Genomic DNA, 25,941 nt, shown 5'->3' with positions numbered 1-25,941 from the left:
TTTGAAACAATTTTAAACAGTTTTAATTCCTGGGTTTTATTCTGAAGGCCTGGGGCGCAGACCGGATATGTTATTGTTGCTGGCGGATGAATCTTGATTCCATTGTATACATCTCTCTTCCGTTTACTGAGGTGTTTCCGTTTCCGAAAACAATTTCCGGTTTCTGTATCGCACTGATTCATTGTAGTTGTAGTTCTTGAATGTGTAGTAGCTAAAATATTTACATTATTAAGATTTATTAATGTAAGTTTGTCAGTCCCACAAAAATACAATGCACTCATGTTTCTTATACAGCAAAATATCATATCAAAAATCCCCTTCTATTAATGTCATTTAAAGCCTAAACTATAAGCTCATGACTCCAGACTGATGAAGATACAATGTAGTGCAATGTAACATTTTAGAAAAGTGAAAAAAACTGCCTTAAATGTAGCAAAATTCTACACTTTACTTAAATATATTTGAAATAATGTTGCATCAATTGGCCTATATGTCTTTTTGTAATTTGTAATATGTCATTTCATAAAAGAATCAACAGTTATAATGAGGGAGAGGCACTTCCATCTGACCCAAGACTGACTAATATAAATGATATCCTCTTGATTGTGAATCCACAGAATGAATGAATGCACCACCAGGTCCCACAAATAAATATTTATGTCTTTAACATTATACAATTGTAGGGCACTTTACAGGGACAATAAAGCATTATACATTAAACTCTCTGTTCATGTACTGTTCCTTAAGACTCACTCTGGGACAGTGCATCAACAGGCCTGTAGACTTAACTGGGGCTTGGGAACCAGGCTAACCTGTTACTTTCATCATTGTAAACAGTACAGTGTTGTTGTTTTTTTGCCCTCTGAAGATGCCCAGGAGACCCTCTAAGGAATAGTTAAAAACGTGTTCCTTTTTTTATGGGACTGGGCATTTATGAATAGGAGATCCTGGGATTCTGCGTCATCCCATTGGTTCATGTCACTGCAGTGTGCCTCCCCTCAGGCCGCCGCACAGCATAGTCATCACTCTTGGTGCTGTACCGGGGGGGTGGGGGGCGGGGGGAAGGCATCTCCTCCTCACCGCGGATCTCCTCTCCTCGGCTTCTCGGACCGGACCCTGGCCATCATACCCACACCTCTCTGCGAGCTTTGACAGTCAGATATGTTTTCTGTGCGGCAGTAAAGAGGAGGAGGAGGAGGAGGAGGAGGAGGCGGATGGGGTTGGGGGGAGGTGGGGGGAGGTGGGCTGCTTTCTGTGCTCCTGTTTGGTCCTCAAGGGGAGGAGCCAGTTGTTGATTCTACGCTGCGAAGAGAAGGCGCCGTGCGGAGAGGTAAGAGACCGTTTACGTAATAGAAATTATTGTGTGTGTTTATCTGCGGACTTTCAAACGCGCATTTATTGCGCGGCTTTATTTTTCGCTGTCACTCGTGTCCGTGAGGGATATCTGGAGGTGGAGGTGAATGCGAATACGTAGCCTGTTAAACATGCCACTCCCTGCAATAGCATACTGATGCCCTGGATCAGACCTCTCTTTAAATGATTAAAAAAATCAAGTATGAATATATAGGTTTTTTTTAATAATTCTGGAGGTTATTGCGAGGCTGCTTTTGAGTAGTCCGCTTTTATATCAGCTTTAATTTGCATTTGCATCCCCAATGTGCATCCTATAGGCCTGCTCTGGTGGTTTATTTGGATAATTGATTAAATAACACTTAAATTATTTAATCTGTAGAGTTAAAAAAGTGAGTTGTAACACATTAAGGAGACAACCCGCACTGTTATGACATCTCACACCAATATAGGCTACTATAATATGACACCATGTAAAACCTAATCCCTTATATTATGCTTATTCAATAACATAAAGCAGCCTACAGACAGCCAGAGGTCACTAAGACTCAGTGTTGAGCTCCACATGGTGTAGAAACAGAAGACTTTGGAAAGGGAGTACTGTGTGTGTGTGTGTGTGTGTGTGTGTGTGTGTGTGGGCAGGCTGAGGTCACTCTCATGCCTCTGAAACCCGCATTGCTGATGTGGGCTTGTGTCCAGTGAACAGACATTTAATAGGGTGTATCATCAGGTTTCCCTCCGCTTAGGCTGAACTCAACATCAGACTGCAAACTGACCTCCGTTCAGTGATTGCACAGCAACAGCTTGTTAACAAGTGTCCTCGACAAATGCTGCAAAACTGGGAGATGATACGGCTGTGATAATATGGTTCATTCAAAGGACACAATCCCGAAAAAAGGTGTCCTGTTTCTTCCCTGTTTGGCATTTCGAAGGAGGGGGTGGATGCTTCAGGGCAGATGCTTGTTGTGTAATAATCCCATGTGTCATTGTCATTTTTATCTGTCATAGCGAGGCAGAGCGCCTCACTATAGTCTCTAACCTATAGGCGATCATGTGAAATCAGGAAGGCTATATTAGATCAAGAATAAGGTGCACATGCAGCAGGTTTACCTGCTGTACATTTTGTCCAGATTTGAGGAATGCAGTAAAAGACTTGATCCGAGGACATTAAAGTCATGAGCTCATATTTGTTTTAAATATGAAGAGGTTATATTAAGTATGACAATATTCTCTTGACAAAAAAAGCCCACCACCTGCACATGTCAAAGGTCACAGTAATAGGTCATCACTCCCTTAAAGCGTCTGGTTTGAGTGTTTCTTCACCTGTAGATAAATTATGAACAGCACCTTCAGCAGATACTAGAAGAGTATGAAATGATTTAGTATTACATTTCCATAAAGTTAGAGGATTTACAAAAGACAGATTCAACTAAAGAATGGACTTTTTTGTCCCTTGTGTGGGTCAAGCTACAAAACCACTGGATCCTACATTTCCCATAATACCACCAATAGCATAATTTCATTTGAACCTTCCCTACCTGGTCTTTCAAACTCCAGCTTGTAACACACGTTGAGACCGATGGAGCCACTTGGAGACAGTGGTGGAAAGTAACTAAGTACATTAGCTCAAGTACTGTACACAGTTACTGGTACTTGTACTTAACTTGATTAATTCTGTTGTATGTTACTTCATACTTCTACTCCACTACTTTTCTTTACAGCACTTAATTTATCGGCTACTTTCAGTTTACAGATTCAGATTATTAATACAAAATATTATCAGCACAGCAGTATATGAAGTAAATAAATGAGCTCCACCTTTTACCAGCTGCACCATTAAAGTTATGAACACATCAATGCATCAGTTATTATGATAGAATAATATAATCGAAATGGGCCACAATACTGTTAGTAGTACTGTTTTACTTTTTTACTTTACTTTTAAAATTTCAAATGCATGACTTTTACTTGTACACTTTGGTACTTTTGCTACTTTTACTAAAGTAAATGATCCGACTACTTCTTCCACCACTGCTTTCTAAAAGTGAAAGATGGTGACATCATCAGGATTAAACTGATATTTGTGTGTAAAATGGGTGTAATGCCCTTTTAAAACTTTCATGCATACACTTTTTACCTGTGATATAGAAATGTGTTGAGTGAGAGCGCGCTGCTTTTGGTGTGAATCAGCCTGCTGAATCATGTCAGTAGTTAAGAAAACAAAACTCCAGCCAAAACCTTTATTATGTAAAGATGTCCGGTAGCGCCGTTTGCCAAGGGATCACTTTTCTTTTGCCTGTTGGAAATAAATTAAAAATGAGGGTTTGCTGCTGTGAACTTAGACTGAGATAAGTGGCTGTGTTTTGTGTGTGTGCTGGTGTCATTCAGTCATAAGGTGCTTGAGCAGGTCACAAGGTCAAACAGCCATCTTGTTTAAGTCCTCTTGAGCATCCGCCTCCTGCAGACGCACTTCTCCTCACTGCCATCATACTGTTGAGAAATACATGATTTATAGTTCCTTTCCTTATTAGATTATGAATGATAGGCTTGATAAGGATAAGTGGTCCATAACGTGATCTATAAAGTATTATCGCATTAAGAAATTCAGTGTGCAAGTGAAGAAGAAATGAGCTGAATATGTATGTTTTATAACACATTAGTCTCAGTTCATCATCATTGATTTTTAGCCTCTCCAGTGGTTAGGCTGCTTAACCCTGAGGTGTTTCCCAAACATGTAGCAGCAGGTTATTATTTTACTCCCACACTACCTACAAGTATGACACAAAAACTTGATGAATACTGTTTCATCAAAGTTGTGATATCTGATATTTAGGTTAGAATCTCCTCATGGTTCGAGGGAGAGAAAAAAAAAACTGTTAGAATTAATGATTAAGCTCTTTTTGCTCTGGCACAGAAAAAAAAGTTCTGGGACAGATTTTTGTTTGTCCTTTAATTCTCCGTAATCCCCCGAGACGCCTTAAGAATCTGAATACTTGTACAGTCTGTGTTACTGGGATTGTTCATTCTCTGTGGCCAAGAGTTTTCTTGAAAGCTGACTGAAACATCAAAGGAGCACCAGCGTCCTATAGTGTAAAGAGAGGAGGTCAAATCTTTAAGTGTGTCTTTGGCCTCAGGAGCATTTTACAGCATACTCTTCACACACACACATACTCATTCAAGAGAAAAGAAAACCATTAAGCTGTAAACTGAAGATGTACTCTCTCTTTCCGAACAGCATCTGTGCCCATTCTTTGTGTTGTTAACCATGAGTCCCTTGAGCCTTCTGAGGGTTCACGTTAAAGACAACAGGACTCTTCATTCTTTTACTCCCTGCTATTTAAAAAAAGGACATAAAGTTTATTTTTTAATTTAAAAAAATATAATCATTCATTAGGCTCTCCAGGAGTTCACAGGCTTTTTTGGGATTGTTGTGGCGTAGATTTTTTGCTATGAAATTGAACAAAATCAAAGGCAACTTCTTCCATTGACAATAAAATTGCAAAAACATATATATGCGACAACATCACATATAAACAACAATGTTAATCTGCTTGTTCCAGCACTTCATTGAAGCTAAATTATTTTAAATCTGTGTAAAATTATAAAAAAGTCAAAGCAGACTTATGGCTGATCCATTGTTGCTTCTAATGGAAATATACAGTAACTAGTCTAATCCAATCTAATCTAATTTTCTACGCATTTTCGGTATGGTAGCAAAATAGTATCCAAACGTGTTTACTGCCCCACAGTAACGTTCATTGTGTTTGTATAATAGCCTGGTTGTAAAAGACAAACAGCATCTCATCATCGAGAATGTTCTGCTGTTTCTATCTCTGTATCCACAATTCAAATGTGTATGCCGTGTGTGTGTGTGTGTGTGTGTGTGTGTGTGTGTGTGTGTGTGTGTGTGTGTGTGTGAGTCAGCGGTCTTCATTTCTGCAGTTTTTGATGGATGGATGATCTGATTCAAGATGATGGTGATCTATAACAATCCACAGATTGTGGGTATGATGATTGGAGTGAAGGAACATTATCTGTGATGAATGGAAGGTTTAGTCAGATGTTAGAGAAGTTAGAGAACATAAGTCCGCCCAGCATTGGCGCACTTAGTCGTCAGTCTGAAACTGACTTGCCAGAGTACTTTGACTGATTATAGCGAGCCATAGCTGGTCCAAAACTAGTCTGAGTAGCATTGATAAAAGGATCCGATTCTCAGCCTTCTGAGCCCCTAAATCCTTGTCAAATCTGGCAGCCATTTATGGACCAGAGTCAGCTCACATTTGGTCCTTTGGTGCCAAAACATAGAAAACACTTAACAGATAAATACAGTGTTTGTCTAATGTTATATGGAAAATATTTTGTCAAAAAATTAATTTAGAATTAAATTTAGTCATTTTTATGAAAATCGGCTACAGCGAACCAGTGTGAAAATAAATTGTGGTTCTAGTAAAACTTAAAACTCTGTACTTACTGTGTACAAAGTTCTTCATTGTTTATATTTGTGTGTGTGTGGTTTCCATTGTATCATTTTGGTTTGGAGATGTTTTCCTGTTTCCAATTTCATATAAACAGCCTGTACAAAGTTACTCCCTGCTCATCTCTTTATCTTTGCTCTGCTGTGTAAGAACAGGGATTTTTGTGCAGAACAACGGTTTTAATTCTGAACATACTGATGAGAAAAGCTTCCCTTGCAGTAACAACTTATCTAAGTTGCAGCGAATTGTGTTGTTTAATTACTTGACTATCCATCTTGTCAGTGTGGAGCGATAAGCCCCAACTGGAGCTACTCGTATGCGTATCATTGCATCTGAGTGTGTTTGAGCGTGTGTAGAGACAGTACGTTCAGTGCGAGGTCTTTAAAATGTGTTATGTGTGTGCGTTTGATGTCTTCGTATGTGGGAATTAGTTCTATAAATAAACAGCAGCACAGTGATGTGTTCATCACAGAGGTCCTGCTTTGGATCTTGTGCTTTGGCTAAGAAAGTCAGTCCCTGCGGAAAATGGAGAGGAGGGAAACTCAAGCAAATGCACAAGAGGGAGGCCTGAACCTTTTCAATGTGTTTCAGGGAAGTCCTTTTTTTTTATTTATTTATTTTTTATTAAGGATGACTTTACTCAACACATAATGCTGCCACTGCTTTGGTTCTTTATTTTAAGGTCTGCAAACAAACGTTTCTGTGTGTGTGTGTGTGTGTGTGTGTGTGTGTGTGTGTGTGTGTGTGTGTGTGTGTGTGTGTGTGTGTGTGTGTGTGTGTGTGAAAGAGATTTGAGCCTGAATTTAGAGGTACTACTATTGGAGAACAGTTTTCATTGAGTAAATGTTGAGATAAGTTACCAGTGGACCAAATACTTAGTCAGGTTATAAAGAAGGTACCCCTGAATGGAAAGACAACATCAAAACCCAGCAGGTCATGATGAAGTGCACTTCTTCCAAATGAAGATTATGTTGGGAGAAATAAAAAAGCATTTTATTGAAGAATATTAAACGGCTGAAATTGCACTTGTTGCCGTATTTACAATCACTATTTGACTTGAAGTGAATTTCTCAGGGCAGGAAACAGTCTGTTGGATACTGTATCTGTGACTTTGTCATTGTATCCTCTGTGTTGTCTGCCTCCACAAACACGTTTCATCTCGCCCGTTCATAATCCTCTAGTGTACTGGAAGAAGGCCAGGACCGATTTTATCATCTGTGAGGTTTGGGCAGGGATGCACCGATAACAAGTATCATGTACTTGTAATTCTAATCATAAAACTTCTCAGATACCGCACCCAATCAGCCTTTACGGCAGCGTGACCTTGCGTAACCTCTCGTTTGTTGAGCAGGTGGGCAGAGGAGAAGCAATGTCAGCAGTCTGGAAATATTTTCACAGAAAGTGAGGAACATCCAATGAAAACAAAACTTATTTTTAAAGTCATTGTTAGAACTGTAATGGTATTATTATAAGTACTCATATCAGTATCAGGAAGTAGCCAAATCTAAGTTGTACTTGTATTTGGTCTGTATATCAGTGTATCTCTAGGTTTGGGCTTTGCAAATAGCATGTTATCTGGACTTTAAGACTCATTCAGATTCCCATTTTTTATTGGCAACAACTTATTGAATCTGTTTATTGTGTTAAATGTTTAATCTGTTTTTAATATTTGGTTTGTTGTAACAAGTTTTCCTAGAGAGGATCTAGGAAAAATAAGATCTTGCTTGCTCAAATGTTAAATACATTAAGTAGACAAAAACAGCAGTTCGCAATGTGCCTTGCATTTCACCAGTTTTGTTATTTTATGCTTTATTGGCCAACTTATATCTCAGCAAAACACAGAGATGCAGTATTTCCAGCAGAGTTACAGCGAAAAAAAATTCTTGCATCTAAAATATCAACTTTAATCATCAGTTTATAGTGCCAACTTTTCAAAGGGCAAGAATGTCTCTTCTTTGCTCTTAAATTATCATATATAATGATGTGCTGCTGCAAGAATAGCCTTGCTGTTCATGTCGATTTGAACATTTCCACAAAACTAGAATATAAATACAACTGGAACTCTCAGTCTCTATGCAAGAAGGTAGGTTAGACACTGCAGTGTTACATAAATCCAGACTCTTTGTGCATCCCTGTTAAAAGAATGATGAAGCATATAGCCCCTGCAGCCATACCCTGCCTCTGGCCATTGCAATTCATTTGATATAAGAAAGTGAATCACTTTAAAGGATAATCATTTTTCCTTTTTTTTTTTATTGATGACAGACTTATAGAACATGAAACAGCCCTTTAAATAGATGATAACCAATTATCACATTCGATGCCATATTACATGGTTTGATTTGACGTAGTGCCACTATGGAGACATATTTTAATTGGTCTGGGCTTGCATGAATCACCTCATGCTCTCTTTGGTCTCTGGGCCTGATTATGAAAGCTCACTGCTGCCTAATGGAGACAGAATGAGTTGTCTGTGCTGTCTATCATTGCCTCTCCTCAAACCAGTCACAGCTCTCTCATCCAACTGCTCTTTGTGTCTCCTGGCTGTGAGCTTATTGCGCATGTCTGAGGCTGTGTGACGGGCAGCCCGGGTCACAGAGATTCAAACCCCTCAGTGTGTTTCCAGGTTGAATTTTATTTTGTGTTTTGACTCTCGGGGGGATTTTAAATAGAGATTCAGGAGTGAAATGGCACAGCTTGTTTTTGAAATAGCTATTTCTGTGACATTATGGAAAGGTCCGATTTTAATGTTAGTTCCTAGTATTGTGTCTGCTCAGGTTTTCGGGTAGATGTGAGAGACTGAGCGCCCTATTTAATACATAATATATCTTGTTTATGTGGAATGGTTTTGCAGTAACTGAATATTAATAAGTTGCTAATGATAATGGAGATATGATAAATAGCACAGATGTGTAAAAGTTCTGTTTGCTGTTGTTGTTGTGTATGACAGGATTGTGAATTTACAGCCAGAGGGAAAAAGTTCATAGATAGCATTTCTGTTCACGTACAGAGGGTTCCCAGAGAGGATTTTCTACATCAGAAATGTTCAAAAGAGAATGAAAGTTCAAAGGGAACAGTGCTGCAAATTTGAAGTATGGTATGCTGTTGCTGATTACATCGTAAAGGCCAATAATGTCAAATCTTTTGGTAAATGTAGTTGCCCAGGAGCACCCTGATAGCTCCCCTGGTAGAGCTGGCGCCCCCATGTACCAAGGCTGACTTGCTGCAGTGGCCATAGATTTGACTCCAACCTGTGGTCCTTTGCTACGTGTCATCCCCTCTCACTCTCTCTCTCTCTCTCCCCCCCGCTTTCTGTGACTCTTCAGCTGTCACTAACGATTAAAAGCAATAGAGCCCAAAAAAAATATATTTAGTTATATAAGTTATGAATTAATGATATAAGATTATGGATATGCTTTTGGATTGATAATATGGTTTTGATCATCAGGTCCCAACCGATTTCTTTCTATTGCTATATTTAAGTAATTGTTTTGAATTCAGAAGAAGTAACATCATAAATTTATCATCTTGTGACCCTTCAAATTAGTCTGGTGACCCCTTATGGGGGTCCTGAACCCCAGGTTGTGAACCACTATTTAGATTAATATGCAATTTCAAAATAATGAAAAATGTTCTTATTAATATAGTTTTGGGGGGTATTGAAATATATAATATTATGGAAATTGGTGCATCATTGAAAAATATGGTAGTTAAATTGCTGTTGAATGCAATAAATCGTGTTTACTGATACAAAAACTTCTGTTCAACTTCAAAAAATTTCATTTCACTTTCACACACTTTTCTTGGAATAATTTGGACAAAAGAAATGTCACACATTATAATTAAATCATCATGATGTCATCCCATTGAAAGTTGATCAATAATTATACTGAGTTATCGCCTCTGATGCATTTATCTGCTCCACTTTCCATACAGGGACTTAACTGTAATTTTGTGATGTTTGTTTCCAGGCTAAGGGACTGCTAGCAGTGAAGAGGAGACCTAAAGCGATGAAGGACTGTCAGCCAGTTCAGGACTAGCTGAGACTGAGGGAACTGCAGTGGAGGTGGAGGAAGAAGAGGAGGAGAGAAAGAGGACCCAAAAGAGACAAAGCAAATCACATGACCAGGCCTCGGAAAGGCTCCAAATTAGTGATGCTCCCCTCGGGCAGGGATTACCTCCTACCCGTCGTCTACCTCTCCATCTCTCCCGCTCTTCCTCCCACGTACAGCAGAGCAACCGCCCAGCTCCCAGGCTTTAAGCCGTGAGAGCTCACTGTGCTCCCCCACCCACCCACACACACACACAAACTCACACACACGCACACACTCTCTCAAGCTCACACGCACCACACACGCTTTTGCATCCTGCTCATGGTCGTTGGTCTGCCCTCCTCAGCTGCTGCTCCCGCTCTAGTCCCAGACCATGAAGAGGCCCAAGCAGCAGACGGGGCCACTGAGCTTCCTGAACTTCTTCAGCAGGAAGCCCAAAGCAGAGCCGAGGCCCGAGAAGCCCGTGGAAGCCTGGCCCAAAGAGGAGGTGGCCATCACTCTGACACCGAGCGAGCATCCAGAGCAGGTGAGACTTATTGTTGTCTGGATGTGAGTGAATGTGAGGGTTTAATCCCATATTGTATCATTTCTACTGGTTTTGTTTTGGCTTCAGGTAGACTTGCTGAGCTTTAATTTAACTGATAATTGTTTGAGTTCTAGTTTTATTAATCTGAAAATGTACTGATGTGTCAGGTATTTATGTACAGTATGTTTTCATTCTCACTATACAATACTTTTTTTCCTGATTTCTGGTGCCAGTTCTATAAAAAATATTTTACATGAAACCCTTATTATCATTAAAATCGTGCTCCTACTTATGAAGTGTAACGATGTATTTGCTAGTTCATTATACTACCATATGTATACTCAGAAGTTGAAAACAGCAAATATTTCTGTGCTGCTGTACATTTTTGTCATTTTAGAGGTAACACTGTTTCACAAATTGCTATGTAAGAAAGAAGAACCTGTAGATCATTAACTTTGGATGTATTAGCTTCAGCTTGCCTCCTCCCTCTCCCATTCTGTTACAGCCCAAATCCATTAGAGTGTTTATTTAATTAATTGGTAATTTCGAGAAATGATGTTGCCAAGAAACCAAGTACACCAAAGACAACAAGTATCCAACTGCATGCCCACTATACTGACTATACTGATTCATCACTAGAAATGTGTGTTCCATTTGCTTTGATTTATTTCTTAAGATAAAATTTCTTATTGTACGTGATTAGATTTGGTTAATCAGCAGCTCTGTAATTGTCCACAGGACCTCAACCTCACTGCAGAAGAGGCTGGAGAATCAAGAGTTTCTGGAGGCGAAAGAGGAGAAGGAGGAGGCCCGCCAGCAGCGGCTGAGGCAGGCGAGGACGGTGCCGCCACTGCTGAGTGTGTGGGTGGGGTCAGCAGTGGCTCCACCGGCGTCCTGTCCCTCTCCTCCTCCAGCCAGGAGCAGCTTTTGGATGAACACCTGGAGGAGTGCCCACTGTGCCTGCTCAGTCAACCGCGTTGCCACTTCCCCCGACTCACCTCCTGTTCCCACCGAACGTGCTCTGACTGCCTCCGCCAGTACCTGCGCATTGAGATATCAGAGAGCCGGGTGGGCATCGCATGCCCGCAGTGCCCCGAGACGCTGGCGCCGCTGGATGTTCGTGCCATCCTAGATGACCGGGCGCTGCTGGAGCGCTTTGAGGAGTACCAGTTGAGACGTTTCCTGGCTGCTGATCCAGATACACGCTGGTGCCCTGCGCCTGACTGCAGGTGAGAATCAGACCACCACAAAATCATACATACTTCACACTAAATCATGGATAATAAAAATGTACTCAAGTACTGTACTTAAGTACAATTTTGAGGTAGTTTTACTTTACTTGAGTATTTCTATTTTATGCTACTTTATACTCAGAGGGAAATATTGTACATTTTACTCCACTACATTTATTTGACAGCTCTGACTATTAGTTACTTTGCAGATTTAAATTATTAATTCAAAATACAAATAAACAAATCAGTTATGATATTATTATGGCTTGAAATACCCAGCTGCATATAAAGTAATTGAAATGAATCCCACCTTGACTATCTGCAACATTAAAGTGCTGTACACATTAATGCGTTTCTGAATATAATCCAATAATATAATAAACATTATTCTGAAATCCCCATTCTGTATAATGAGCACTTTGGAATATTGTTAGTATATATGGATGTATTTAACTTTTACTTAAAGGTCCAGTGTGTATGATTTAGTGACATCTAGCAGTGTAGTTGCAGTATGCAACTCAGACACTTCACCCTCCCGAAGCGCGAAGGAGAAACTACGGTGGCAGTGAATGCAAGACTTTAACTTGTAATATAGTATTTTTACACTGTGGCTACTTTAAGTCAAGTAAAAATGTTGCCACCACTGACAATAACTGACAATATTGAGAAGAGATAATTGAATATGTGAGACAAAAAGGCATAAATCACGAAAACAGTGTCTTCTCTAGACTGCCTAAACTTGTAGAAAAATGTACTTTTCTGTTGACATCTTGAGTCACACGTTAGTAATTCACTGTAATTAACTTTAAAAAATCCTAATTGAATGTTTCAGTATGGCAGCTCTTGTCAAACGCCTGTCATCCCACCACCGGCTTTATGTTGTAAAACACAAGGGCACGGGCAGGTTTTTCACTGTCAGGATGATTGACTGAGCTTTGAAAAGATCAACTGACAGCAAGTGAAAGCTCGGTTTGAGATTTACACGCATCCCGAGGCTGTTAAAATGTTGATGCAACCAAAATATTTTGCAGATCCTGAAACAGAGCAGACTGGTTGTGAATGATGAAGTAAGCCTCTTTCTGTTGGTAACTCTTCTAGAATATAATCTTAATTTATCAAAAATGTGGGATTATGTTCAGTACAGCAATACCAGATACATGTTGCACTGAGAGTTAAAGGGAGATTAGTTATTGGTGATGTGGGTTTCTATTTATGGGCTCATTTTACTGTTTTTCTTGCTCCCATAGGATATCTTTCTGAATGTGGCTAACGTCATGTCGTATAGTGATGTTCAAAGCACAGCTACTGTGATTTCATTGCAGAATCGATCTAAGACATCATCATAAATCATACAGCAAGAAACTCACTATGAAAGAGTCAGTGTTTTTTTCCCATTGCCGTCATCCACAATAGACCACAATGCAATGCAACCACAAGACATGTTCTGAGTTAACTCTTGTGTTTTCTTAAGCTATTAATGTACACTCATCCGTTGCTGTATCACCTTCAGGTTCATGGATGGGTAACAGGATAGGGCTGCTGATGGGAAATAATAATGTGTGTGTGCATGTTGTGTGCGGGTGTTCGATGAATATTTGTGGTCAAAAGCACGTATGCGCCGGGGTTCGGGACTCAGTGGTAGACAGTCTGTCTCCCCGACTGTCAGTGCTCACAGTCTGCTCATGATGAACGAGTGAAGCAAAAATCAATATGCCAATCTGTTTGATGCTGTGGTGAATTAAATATAACACAGAGAAACAAGAGATCGGACTTCTAAAGTATCTACAACAAATCTGCAGACTTTTGAGCTTTATATAGTAAAAAATGTTTACAAGTGCAGGTCAGTGGTGTTTTGAATTTTTAATGACTAATAGCTTCTCCATAAAAGAACCTTTGAAGTGTGTGACCCATTACGTAAGCTGGTCATTCACTGCTATGGTTTGTGTATTTCCATTTTCCCAACATACACACATTCCTCAAGGTCTTACTGACAGAAGCTTAGCTGGAGATTATGTTAGCTCTAGACACTGTGTTCTGTGTGTCCACATCCTTATATCTATCTGTGTGTGCACATTTTATCATGTGTGACTCTACTGTAGGTGGATTTAAATGAGAATCTGCAAGGAATTTTCAAGAAGGCAGATACAGGATCTGCAGTACAAGGACTCTGTGTGGTAGCTCTATGTCTAGAGGTCAAAAACTCCCCAGGGTAACTCTGAACAACAACCTCACTGCGCCAAATCATCTTTTCCATCGAGTAAGAAAATCGAGAAATGACTGACGCTAGCAGCATCTACGCTAACCTCTTTAGCAGCTGCCATTGTTGTTCATTATGTGATCTTGAGGCCAGCTGCCTTGCAAGGTTACTAAAAGTTCGCCTGCACTCAAAATGTTTTGCTTATTGTTACGTCATGTGGATGTTTGAGCTTTACCAGAGAATGATGAATGTGCTGGGTTTGACATTAGAGGGCTGTTTTCACACGCATTTGCTGCAAGAATTAAGTTTTTCCGTGCTTACTTTAAATCAAAGTTTAAGACATGTGGGTACAGGCGGGATTTTGTGACTTCACAACTAGTCTGGGGGGCAGTATGTAACTTACATAAGTTTGATGTGGAAACTTGAAACCTCCAGTGCACACACACTGAGAATATACTGACACAGGAGACATCTTGTGTACAGCAGTTGTGTATTCATAGATCACATAGACAAATTATTATTTAAAGCAAAGCATTTTTAGATGTCTCGGGAGGATGTTTAAGACTTTAAATGTAAATTCTCAAAGATCCCCCCGCCACCCCTTCTATCTATGATCTGTTACAGGCTAGAAATTTGATTGATTTGAATGATCAGCCTGTGGCAATGCTGCTGTTGCTGTATGTTTTGTCAGAACCTCTTTCAACATATATCCATGAAGGAGTGTGGAAGCGTGTTCTAAAATTATCTAAATAATCCAATTATTGCTTGTTTCTTTGTTAAAGATATTCACTGAGACCTGGAAATGTTCCCATGCACGAGCAGGTCCACACTAGCTTTGTTGTTCAGCCAAAAGCGTGTGACTTGAGAATCAGACACAGTCAGTTTAAACCTAGTCTGACACCACAGCGGGATCCACGCAGCAGCCTAATTATCCTCTTACGTGTGTGTGTGTGGCCTTCAGTGTGTCTGATTCATCTACCTTTCTGACAAAGCTGAAAACCACATAAGGATGGAGGTGCCAAAGGAAAAGGCCTGGAGGAGCTTTTCAAATACTTCACAGCAGCAGCAGTACTGTCTGTACCCTCGTGAATCACTCACAGTTACTTTCACTATTTGATCAACATGATCTTTTGAATATTAAGAGTTATGTTAATGTCCCCTCTGGGGAGTGAGATTAGGTCCACAGGCATCAAGCCCCTTGTTATCATTATAATGACTGCTCAAGATCTGAGGGTGGAATTATTTCTGGTTCAGGTGGTGAACTCTGAAAAACAGTCCCACAGATAGTTGTACCACTCTTTGAATTGTGATTCATTGAGTCAACAAATGTGCTGTTTGTGAGCAAAGACGACAATGAACAATTCAGTGTGCTTCATGACGCTGAACAGATTAACAATACAAGGAGATTGAACAATAGATGTGAGACTTACTGCAGCTATTCATATATATTCCAGTCAACCAACTAAAGCTGTGGTATTTAAATGGAACTGAGTCTCAGCTGAACATTTTAGGGCAACGGTAGAATAGTGAGTAGGCAGAGTACCTGGATTTAAACTTACATGATGCCTGCTGTGGTGTCCTTCACCAAGAATCCCTGACAACAAAGAATTCCCCTTCAGGGATCAATTAACATTTTAATGAGGTCCATCCTGTCATTTTTTATCTGCAGTTTCTCTCTCTCCTCAGCTATGCAGTAATAGCTTACGGCTGTGCAGAGTGTCCCAAGCTGAGCTGTGGCCGTGAGGGATGTGACACAGAGTTCTGCTACCACTGTCGGCAGCTGTGGCACCCCAACCAAACGTGTGACCAGGCCCGGCGCCAGCGCACCCGCCACACCTCAGGCGGCAACGATGCCTCCACACTGTACGTCTTCAATGAAGAACCCGGAGGAGGTGAGACCCTTTTTTTTTTTACTTTAGTCCAAACCTTTTGTGCCAGATTTTTCAGGTTATTTTTCCTATTTTTGTGATCTCTGTCACAAGAGCTGAATAAATATTGCAGAACGTGTGGTCACCCCTAACACATTGACTCTGTTGCTGAAGATGCAGAGGAGATCAAAGCGTGCCCTCGCTGTGGTGCCTACATCATGAAGACCAATGACGGCAGCTGTAACCGCATGAACTGCACTGTGTGTGCCTGTCAGTTCTGCTGGCTGTGTATGCAGGAGATCACCGACGTGCACTACCTCAGGTACTCAACTCATGAACACATTAACATACCAAACCACACACCCACATCTGACTAAACCATGTAATTTTATTTACCTGGAGGCAATGAAAAAATTACTAATTGATTCCACCGGACATGTCTGCGACGCAGCCACTGGAGCTCTTAACTAATAACTAATTCTAGACAATGCTTGTGATTCAACCCAAAGCGTCCCAGAAGTGGCTCTCAGCTCAGCTCCATGGAGAATATGCATATTTTGACGGAAGCTGCTTCAAGCAAAACAGAGCAGATCAAGTCAGACACAGAAATGGCAAATAGAATCTAGTCATTTTTCAAAATAAAACACCTTTTACTGACCCCTGGTTTTTAAAAGGAAACAGTTTAACTACGTAGTCTACTTACCCATGGTAGAAGCACATAGACCAAAGAATAATGTCCAAAACTACAAAGAATTGAGCAAGTCAACAAAATCTGGCAGGAAAAACACTTCATTTCTGAAACGCACATGGTGGGGCATGAAGCCGCCTGCAGGATGGACCAAGACAGTGCGCATACACTTTATAGATCAAACTTAAATTTTAAAAAATATTGAAAGACAAATTGACAAAATAATTGATAATAAGAACAATCATTAGGCTAGTTGCAGCCCTACAATGGACTATCTTAGTGTTTGGGACCTACAGTTAAAGTCCTGAACAAAAACACAAGAGAAAGAGCAGGAAAAGCAGAATTTGATCCTTGGCTCACAGCAGCATGCGGTGAGAAAATGCTTGGTGGCACCAGTCCAACTTGGCAGTGTGAGATACTGAACATTTTATTAAATTCTTCCTAAAGGACAAAGAGTAAAAAAATAACTTCACAAAAATTAGCATAACTGTGTCAACATCTCTATTCTGTGTGTACGTTTTTAAAGTAATATTCATTCGGGGATAAAAATAAATAAATAAACAAAACAGGCCCGCAATGAAGGCACACACAGTATGTCATTGTTGTGAGGCTGCACTGCTTTAAACTGTTAGTCTGGGCTTCTATTGATTTTTCCAGTACTGGTACTGCTGACTTAAAGGTCCAGTGTCATCAATTAATCAGCTCTATCTGCCTCCATATTTCCATGCGGCAGAATATGTAACTCGAGCTACAAGACTAGCTAAAAGCTGATTAGCTGAATTTGAAGTAGTTGAATCTTTCTGCCTGCCAAGTTCCATTTTTATAACTACAACATATGAATTTCCCATGTATTAATCATTTTCATGTCTTGGGTTCTGTTGCCTGATGCGTGTGTCAGAAGAGAAAGGGAGTTTTTGTCTATCTGCGTGTGCTGCATTTTCTTTTTACACCTTCTCTCCTCCTCTCCCCTGCCACCCACTCTCCCCTTCTCCCTGGCTGTCTTTCACACTACAAATTACAGTGACCGTCCTATAGAAGGGCAAAGCTTTTAGCATCTCACAGCAAATCTTGCAATTCAGAGCAACAGAGCACAACCTTAATATCTCACCATAATTCCCCCCACTCAGGCTTTTAGTACCCCAGAGTGACATTTGCTGCTGTGATACAAATGCATGGTTTGAGAAATAACATAGCCCTGAGGTGCTATTTGTGTTGCTTACATTGTCACTGCTGCTCCTACAAGTTAATTGCTGCTTTATTAAGACCAAACAGCATTAGTCAGTTTTGTGCTACTCTCCCTGGCAGTTAGAATTACACCACCAAAGCTAGAAGCACGCTTATTGTACGGTTATTATAAGAAACTGAGAATTTACTCCTCATGACTTAAATAACTCAGCGTTTCCATTTATATAACAGCAGTATGTGAGATAAATTAGTATGTGAATGGTTGCTGCAAATGACTGTAATTGAGGGAGAGAGGACAAAGCTGAAATGAAAAATGCAGATGAGGTCATTCAATTTGGGTAATGATGTAATGACAGCGATGAGGCAGGCACTTAATGTTGTCACGTCCGTACTTATTTATGTCACACGTTTCTTAAAAAACAATAATTCAGAATGTTGTTATGTTTGTGTCAGAGTTGGATGAGGCTGCATGAAAGTGAATGTCCCGCATGATGATGATGCTTTTGTGATAATAGCAATAGAGGATGATCATGAGTGTATCTGCGTGAGTGTACACATACCAGTTGTGTATATTATAAAAATGAAGTTTGGATAAAACCAGAGTCTGCACTGATGAGGTGATAAAAAAGGCTAAGAGTCTACAGCTACGTTAGCGGCTCTGTGAGACTGTACCTAGGCACAGCAGTGCTTTGAGCTAAATGTTGAGCAGGTTTAGCAGGTAATATTTACCAGGCTCACCATCTTAGTATAACATTTCGTTATTAAGACTAAACATAATTTACAGTTGAGGATGATAAATAGCTAGCTCATGAGAATGAATTGAATATCTGTAGCAAATGTAACAGCAATAACAGCAAACAGAGGAAAAGTCAGGAGCTCACCAAAATCAGTAGGGTTCATCTATGGGCTCATGAATGTCTGCACAGAATCTCATGGTAATCCTTTCAGTAGGGCCAAAGCAGTGGACAAACTGACAGAGAGAAGGAGATTGCTACCCATAGAGCCATGACGCTCATAGCTAAAAATGCTACATGTTTTAATATTAACAGTTTTTTTCTGAACTGTGCATAATGCAAGTTGGAGCTCTTATCTGGTCTGTCCTGTTGTGTCTCCTGTGTCTCAGTCCCTCAGGATGTACATTCTGGGGGAAGAAGCCATGGTCTCAAACCCGCAAGGTTCTGTGGCAGGTGGGCATGTTGCTCGGAGCACCGGTGGTCATCTCCCTTATAGCGGGCATCGCCATCCCAGTCATCATTGTGGGCATACCAATCTACATGGGCCGAAAGGTACAGAGCAGTCAGTAAATCCTCTGACACGTCAAATAACTGGTTTGAATGGATATATTTGGACTGGTTGAGTTAGTGCATGTGTCAGCAAAGACAGCAGACAGCCCCCATATGGCTTTCTTGAATGCAGAAAAAATAAATCAACCTCTCCCATCAGGTGGTATCTAAAATATGCAGTTAATTTTGCATGTAATTTGAACATATCACCATGGAAATCATGCAGGTCAGGTGAATTGGAAACTAATGGCACAGCTAAGGGCAGCTTACGTGTGCACTTAATATTCATTAAATGTGTTAGAGCTCTGTGAAAGCTTGTACGGGTCTCACTTTTTCTGTCCCCTCTTGCATGCTGGGATGCATGTATAAATGCATGATGAATCAGTGACAGGAGTAAATTGATCCGGAGAATGAGAACAACAACAAGGAACAAATAAAATTTCTATTATCCTATTAATGTTTTATTTATTACCTTCCAGGTCCATGGTCGCTGTAAGAAAAACAATATCTCAGGAAGTAAGCACTACTTGACTGTGGCAAGTGGGGTGATGATGTCAGTGTTTGTGTCGCCGGTCATAGCAGCTGTCACTGTGGGTAAGGAGCAAACAACAGCATGACCTCCTTCTACTGCGCACTGAGAAGAGTAACTAAAGTGTGAAATGAGCTTGTTCTTACAAAACTAGTGCTGAATTAGTTATAGAAATTGAATTTTTTAAAGAAATTTAATAAAAAGTTTAGGTCAGACACCACAGAGACCTCATATGCTAGATATGCTAATTTAAAATATAATAAAGCTGTAGTTTTATCAACATTTCTAATATCTGAGGGAGTATTTATATGGATCAAAAAGTCGTTGAAGATAAAGATGACCCATGAGGGTTTGACCAGCACACCGGCTGCTAGCTGCCAACATAAATTAAATAATTACTTTGACATTTTGGGAAATATGCATATTTGCGTTAGATAAGAAAATACCGCTCTCATATGATGCTGCCGGCGATAGGCAACCAAATTGGCACAAAAGCTTAGCACAAAAACAGCATCTCTAAAGCTCACTGAATAACACGGTATATCTTGTTTGTTTAATCTCTTCTTTGTACTCTTTCATCCTCTGTAAAACCACAATGTGACATTTTTTACAGATCCATGAGTGAGCCTTTTTTTGCACTAAACTAAGTTAACCAGCTTCATATTTAACGCACAGACATGAAAGGGGAATCGATTTTTTGGTAAGAAAGCGAACAGATAAGATTTCCCAAAATGTCGAACTACTCCTTTAATAAATCACAAGTATGCAATGTATGCAAACATACCACTTGATTTCATTAACACACACACACACACACACACACACACACACACAGTGCAAAGTAGCATTTTGTTGACTCATGCCACTTCCTGCTGTAGGTAACATTCACAGAAATCCTTAAGGCTTTAGCAGTCTCTCAGCTTCATCTGCAGTGTCACAACCATCACTGTACCGCACACTGACGAGCCCGCCCTTTGCACACACACACACTCAAACACATTTATCTGCACTGTACTCTTCAACCTGACCTCCTACCCATGCGTATTCCCCACCCCTGCTTGCATCTCTGTCTCCAAGTTTAATTTTTCACTGTTTTCACTTCACTTTCTTTCTGCCATTAGTTTTCTATCATATCTCTTCTGTTGTGTGCTCTCACAGCGCTACAATTATTATTTAGTTACTCATATTTCAGTCACAGCTTCCTGTTGTTGTTTCTCTGTTTTTGAAGCTCTCTCTCACACACACACACACACACACACACACACACACACACACACACACACACACACAAACACACACAGCTTCTCGTGTTCACTCCTCTCTTTCTGTCAACTGTTTGGCTGGCAGGCTCATCCTCTTGGCCTGGTTTCACCCTGTTGCTGAGTCAATAGCATCCCTGTGTTCCCGCTGTGTTAATGATGTCCCTTTGTTTGGTCGGCACTCTGCTTTGTGTTCCCAAATTCCTATCTCAATCACAGGTTGCATAATCACACAGCGCAGGGAGGCTGCTGCACATTGAGTTTGGGGGGCGTGTTAAAAGTACTTTTGTGAAGGTTATAGAGGAGAGTGGGGAGAAATCAAACGTGTGAAATAAAACTGGCATTGCAAGAGTAGTTATCCACTGCTCCACTCTTATTTTGACGTAATATTAAGACAGGTGATCCATTGTAGTGAACAGTACATCTATTTTCTTTTGTTGTCAAAATTGTGTTAAGCATTTAAAACAGAGAAGACAAATACTAACCAAACGTACATTAAATTCTGTAATTTCTTGCATCAAAAAGTTTACTTACTGTTTTGCTTCTGATTAAAGCACGATTCAAATAATGAGAGATTAAAAACATTCTTTTTAGGATAACATACACACAGACACAGAGAACATAAAAGAACAAATAACAGACTTGAATGAATTTGATAAAACATGGAGAGAATAATCAAGATTCACAAAGCACATAAGATCAAAGGGATGAAATAAGATGAATAACAGCAATAATTATACCATAGCAAGTAATATATAAAAAAAAATGCAGTGGATTCAAATTCTTAAAGATAAAAATATAAAATGGATGAATAATGCTGGATCCACTTACCTCCAATTCAAAGAGAATGGATTTAAAAGCTTGCATAAGAAGATATTCTTATGAATAAGAATATAGAAGAGTTTCCAGCATTATTTAGAACAAAACTGCATAAATAGGGAGGTTAATATGCCAAAAATATCTTCATAGATCAGCAACTTTATTCTGTGTGTAATCGACTGTGAAGCCAGAGGGGCTCCCCCCTGTGTTTAATTTGGGTATTGCAGTATTAATATGATGATTAAACTATTTACAGGGAGACTCCATCAATTTAGGAGGTCTTAAAACATCAAAAATAAAAGTCACCGTGAGTATACAACTCAGCCTGTGAAACTACCTGTGTAATATCTTCTGTGGAAGAGCTCTGAAGTTGGTTTAATGGAAAACGGCTCAAGTTACATCACTTAGTTTGGGCTTGGGCACTAAAGATTTTAACAGAAAGACTACATTACATATTGGGAATTTGGAGTTTAAAAGATGATATGGTGACGGAGGGTCTACCAAAACATGGTATCCTGTTGCATTATGGGAAGTCTACAGTCCGGTGTATTTGGAGCCTGGCCCATACCATTGATTAAAAGAGATATGTTGGGCCTCTGCTGCACATAATCTTTTTCGATATGTCTGGCAAACTCCCCAACTTTATCAAAGTGCAAAAGAGTACTGTTTTAATAACCTTTTTTCCTGTCATTAATAGATGATTATGAAAAAAAAAAAAATTCTGAATGGGTTTCTCATACTTGTATGCTTTCCTGCAGGTGTGGGTGTGCCGCTAATGCTGACATATGTCTATGGGGTCGTCCCAATGTCACTCTGTAGGAATGGTTGGTGTCGGCCGCAGAGTGAGCCCCCTGAAACACACAAAATCCAACTGGAGGACCTAGCCAGCTGTGAGTACAGAGTAGGAAAGAATAGTTTGACATTTTGGGAAATATTCTTATTTGCTTTCTAGCTGAGAGTTAGATAATTGAAATTTTGCTTAGCTTAGCATAAAGACTGCAAGCAGAGGGAACCATCTAGCCTGGTTGTGTGCAAAGCTTAAAAATCCATCTCTTAGCACACCTTTAACATGCATTAATATGTTGTAGCTGCTTTGTTTAATCTGTACACAAACTGTAATATAAATAGTGCTGGAACTATTTCTTGGTGAGCAGCAGCTGGACTTCTTGTAGTCTCCACTGGTTGCAATCTATCAGTAAGCTTTAGAGTGGCTGGTGAATCATCTCCAGGCTCTAGCTTCATATGATAAACTAAATACAAAAGCAAATAAGTGCATATCCCAAATTATAGAGCTATGCCTTTAATAATTGTAGTAGTAGTAGTGTAGTTAAGTTAAGGACTCTTGACATAAGTACTAGGTGCACTGTAATGTTTTGCCCCAAAGCGCTGCCTGATCTGATGAAATTTCAACTTCTCTTATAGACCTTCTATTCTCTCATGTAGTCAGTGACCACTGGACGGGTCAGAAAAACCCCACGCTCAGCGACACCAGCGTCCAGGAAGTCAGAGTCAGTGTACAGGAAGTGGGAGTTCTCCCCAGTACAAGCACCACGCCCCCGGAGCTAGATAGCTATGAGGAATTGGATGAAGCCACAAAACACCATGGATACACCCAGCAGGACAGCCAATCAGACTGCAAGGTGGTTATTGTGCCTGACATCAAGGTTGATGACACACACACTCTTCCTTCAAGGTAAATGTTGCCTCAGCCTCTGTTTCTACACCTATCTTTATGTTTTTAGGGAGGTTTTTAGCCATGTTTATAGAATGGTTGTCTGTTTGTCGGTCCACCACTTTGGTCCAGACTAACTAACTGTTTCGACCACTTTTGGATGGTTTGGTATATAAATTTGGTATACATATTCATGTTCCCCTGAGAATGATGTGTTATAATTTTGGTTTCATCTTGCACCACCATCAGGTCAAAAATGTAATTTCTCTCAACACTGTGGTCTATGATGTATAAATGGGTAAACATGCTAACCCTCATACCTGACAAGCATCTGTATTTTAAGCATTTAGCTGAAAATTAATGGTTCCACAGACTATCCATTATAATGACTAACTATAACCCTAACCCTATACACACACAGACACACACATATACTGTATATTCCAAACACCCAGTTCTACCAATAAACCTAAACAACAACTGCAACAGTAACATATAAACCAAAATCAATAATGCGCATATTCATACCTACAAATAAACACATTTGCATATATACATATATACAAACACATATCTGCTCTAAAATGTACCTATTCAGGTGAGTCTGCACTTGTTTTCCTAGGATCTTCCTCTGTTAGTTAGTGTGGTTCTAAATTGTGTCATTTTTATTATATAAATTAATTCATGGCCACTTCAACCACCTTCTTTTATACCTTGCTTTCTTCATTTCTCACTCTATAACTTATATGTTTCATCTCTGAGATTTCCTTTTTGTTTCTTTCCATCCATTGGACTGATGGGTATATCAGTTTTAGCCAGTTCTTGGTTATTTGCTTCATGATAGATTCTTAGTCTTGTTCCTTAATTGTTTTTTGGAAAGCTTTATTCAGTTGTTATACCTATATTTAAGCATATAATCCTCAAGTCAGAAACACTGTAAATGCCTGGCACTCTTTATATTGATTTCTTTATGTGTTTTTACTGTCACCCCAGGGAAGGAACCAATATTGAGGTCCGTGTGGAAATTGAGACCCATCCCAGAGGCGCTCGCCAGTCCAGCCTAAGTAGCATCCTGTCTAGCCGAAGCTTGTCAGTGGAGTCCCTGGGACAAGTGCAGTTCCAGTCCCATGACTACCCGCGTGCCTCAGAAGTGGAAGAAAGACGAGAGGGAGGAGGAGGAGGAGAAGGAGAAGAGCAGGAGGGAAGAGAGAAACCAGGAGGGAAACCAGGAGGAGATGAAGGGACATTTTACCCAGTCTTTGAAATAGACAGTATATGAGGTCCTCCATTGCAGGCTTTGTACTTGGTTGAAGATTAGTCAGGTTTTATGGAGATAAACAAATCCATGAGCCGACATGTCACCGGATTGACCTGAAAATCGTTGTCCAAGGCCACCTCCTGCTTCTAAGACAGGCCCTCCCACCAGTTGCCTTCTAGCTCCAGACTCTAAGGAAGACGCGGGTTTAGAGAGAGCAAATGAAAAAGTGTGTGAGAGTGTGTGTATGAGACAAATAGCATGAGACATACGAATTGGAGGGGGATAAACTGTAAAGCAGACAGGATAGCATCCACCAATGAATTTAAAACAGAAGTGACTGAGAGCATGTTAGCTGACTAGTTCAGTCTGTTTTCTTTTCTATGTTGTCCTTTCTGACCTTACTCCCCTATGATAAATCTATTTCATGAAGCCCTCTCTTCCTCTGGCTGTATACTTATACTTCTTTTAGTGACCTCACCTCCCTCTCCCGTTACAAATAAAGAGACCCCACGAGCATGATTTGTGTTATGGGGGATTAAGAATCTAACAACTTTCGTGTCACCAAGTAAATATCAAAATCTTTTAAAGCCAAGTCGCGAGACAGTAGGGGTGATTTCTTTTCTACCTGAAGAATATCTCCAGTATTTTAAGCTGCAGTGGTCACACCTAAATTGGGCAACCTTAAACAGAAGACGCATGCCTCACTGTTAGATTACTCTTTTGTGAAAGAAGTCCAGTTGAAAATGACATCTGAAAAATCTTGAAGCCTGTAACTGTTGTTCTCTATTGGAGTAAAAAAAGTGCTCTGTGACATTATGGCAGTGATTGAATTTACTGGAGGGCCTATGAATACCATTAATTATAACTATTAATCTCAAATCCACAGTCTTCCATGGAAGAAGGCAAGGGGCAATGTCACTTTTGGATTGTCTTAGTGCAGCTTTTAGCCTTCACGAGGCTATTTCCATTTAAACTGGGGAGAGAGACATTGCTTCAGTTTGTAAAAAAAGGCTCATTCTAATGCGGACACTTCTGCGCATTAGTGACAACAACATGGCAGCAACACTGCAGTCTTTTTCTGAAGAGTCTTAAATTTAAAAGTAGCTGCATGATTCTACTACTTGCTGTGTATCCAGGATATCACATGAACACACACACAAGCGGATTCACACACATGCCCACACGCACCGCAGTAAAGTAGTTGCAGTAGTGTGCGCTGCTGAGAGCATTAAATATAAACTAAAGACCCTCTCAAATGATCACAGAGCACCAAAATTACCACAGCAGCATGCCACCTCAGGCTAAACTCTAATAATCCCTTCTAGATGATTTATGAGAAATACATGACTATACATGCTCTGCTTAGCTTCCTGAGTGTGAAATACTTGTGAGAGATGAACTCGGACATGACATGATAACCTGTGCTGGGTTGTGGAGAGAAACTGAATAAAGATTTCACCATGAAGGACAAAAACACAATGCACGTTTTGTGTCTGTCACAAATTGATTTTTCTTTCAGTGGAAGTTCAACTGAGAGTTGTTTCCTGT

General features: G+C 40.0%; 1 protein-coding gene across 3 annotated transcripts; it reads left to right on the top strand.

Annotated features, from left to right (window-relative positions):
* Positions 1 to 1,214: 1,214 nt before the first annotated feature.
* On the top strand, positions 1,215 to 25,872 carry si:ch211-278j3.3 (E3 ubiquitin-protein ligase RNF19B). 3 transcript variants are annotated; one of them, XM_051409327.1, is made up of 10 exons: positions 1,215 to 1,330; positions 9,797 to 10,403; positions 11,142 to 11,632; positions 15,519 to 15,724; positions 15,881 to 16,022; positions 18,697 to 18,859; positions 19,336 to 19,450; positions 22,222 to 22,353; positions 22,886 to 23,156; positions 24,129 to 25,872. In XM_051409327.1, the coding sequence occupies exons 2-10, from the start codon at positions 10,251 to 10,253 to the stop codon at positions 24,412 to 24,414; spliced, it is 1,959 nt and encodes a 652-aa protein (XP_051265287.1). In that variant the 5' UTR covers positions 1,215 to 1,330; positions 9,797 to 10,250; the 3' UTR covers positions 24,415 to 25,872. The 3 variants fall into 3 exon arrangements, with proteins under 3 accessions (XP_051265287.1, XP_051265288.1, XP_051265286.1); XM_051409328.1 differs by having other exon boundaries at positions 15,875 to 16,022; positions 22,907 to 23,156; XM_051409326.1 differs by having other exon boundaries at positions 15,875 to 16,022.
* Positions 25,873 to 25,941: the final 69 nt, after the last annotated feature.

Source organism: Dicentrarchus labrax, unplaced genomic scaffold (assembly GCF_905237075.1).
Source record: "Dicentrarchus labrax unplaced genomic scaffold, dlabrax2021, whole genome shotgun sequence".
In the NCBI taxonomy this organism is placed as follows: domain Eukaryota; kingdom Metazoa; phylum Chordata; class Actinopteri; family Moronidae; genus Dicentrarchus; species Dicentrarchus labrax.
This window is presented reverse-complemented; position numbering and strand designations above follow the sequence as displayed.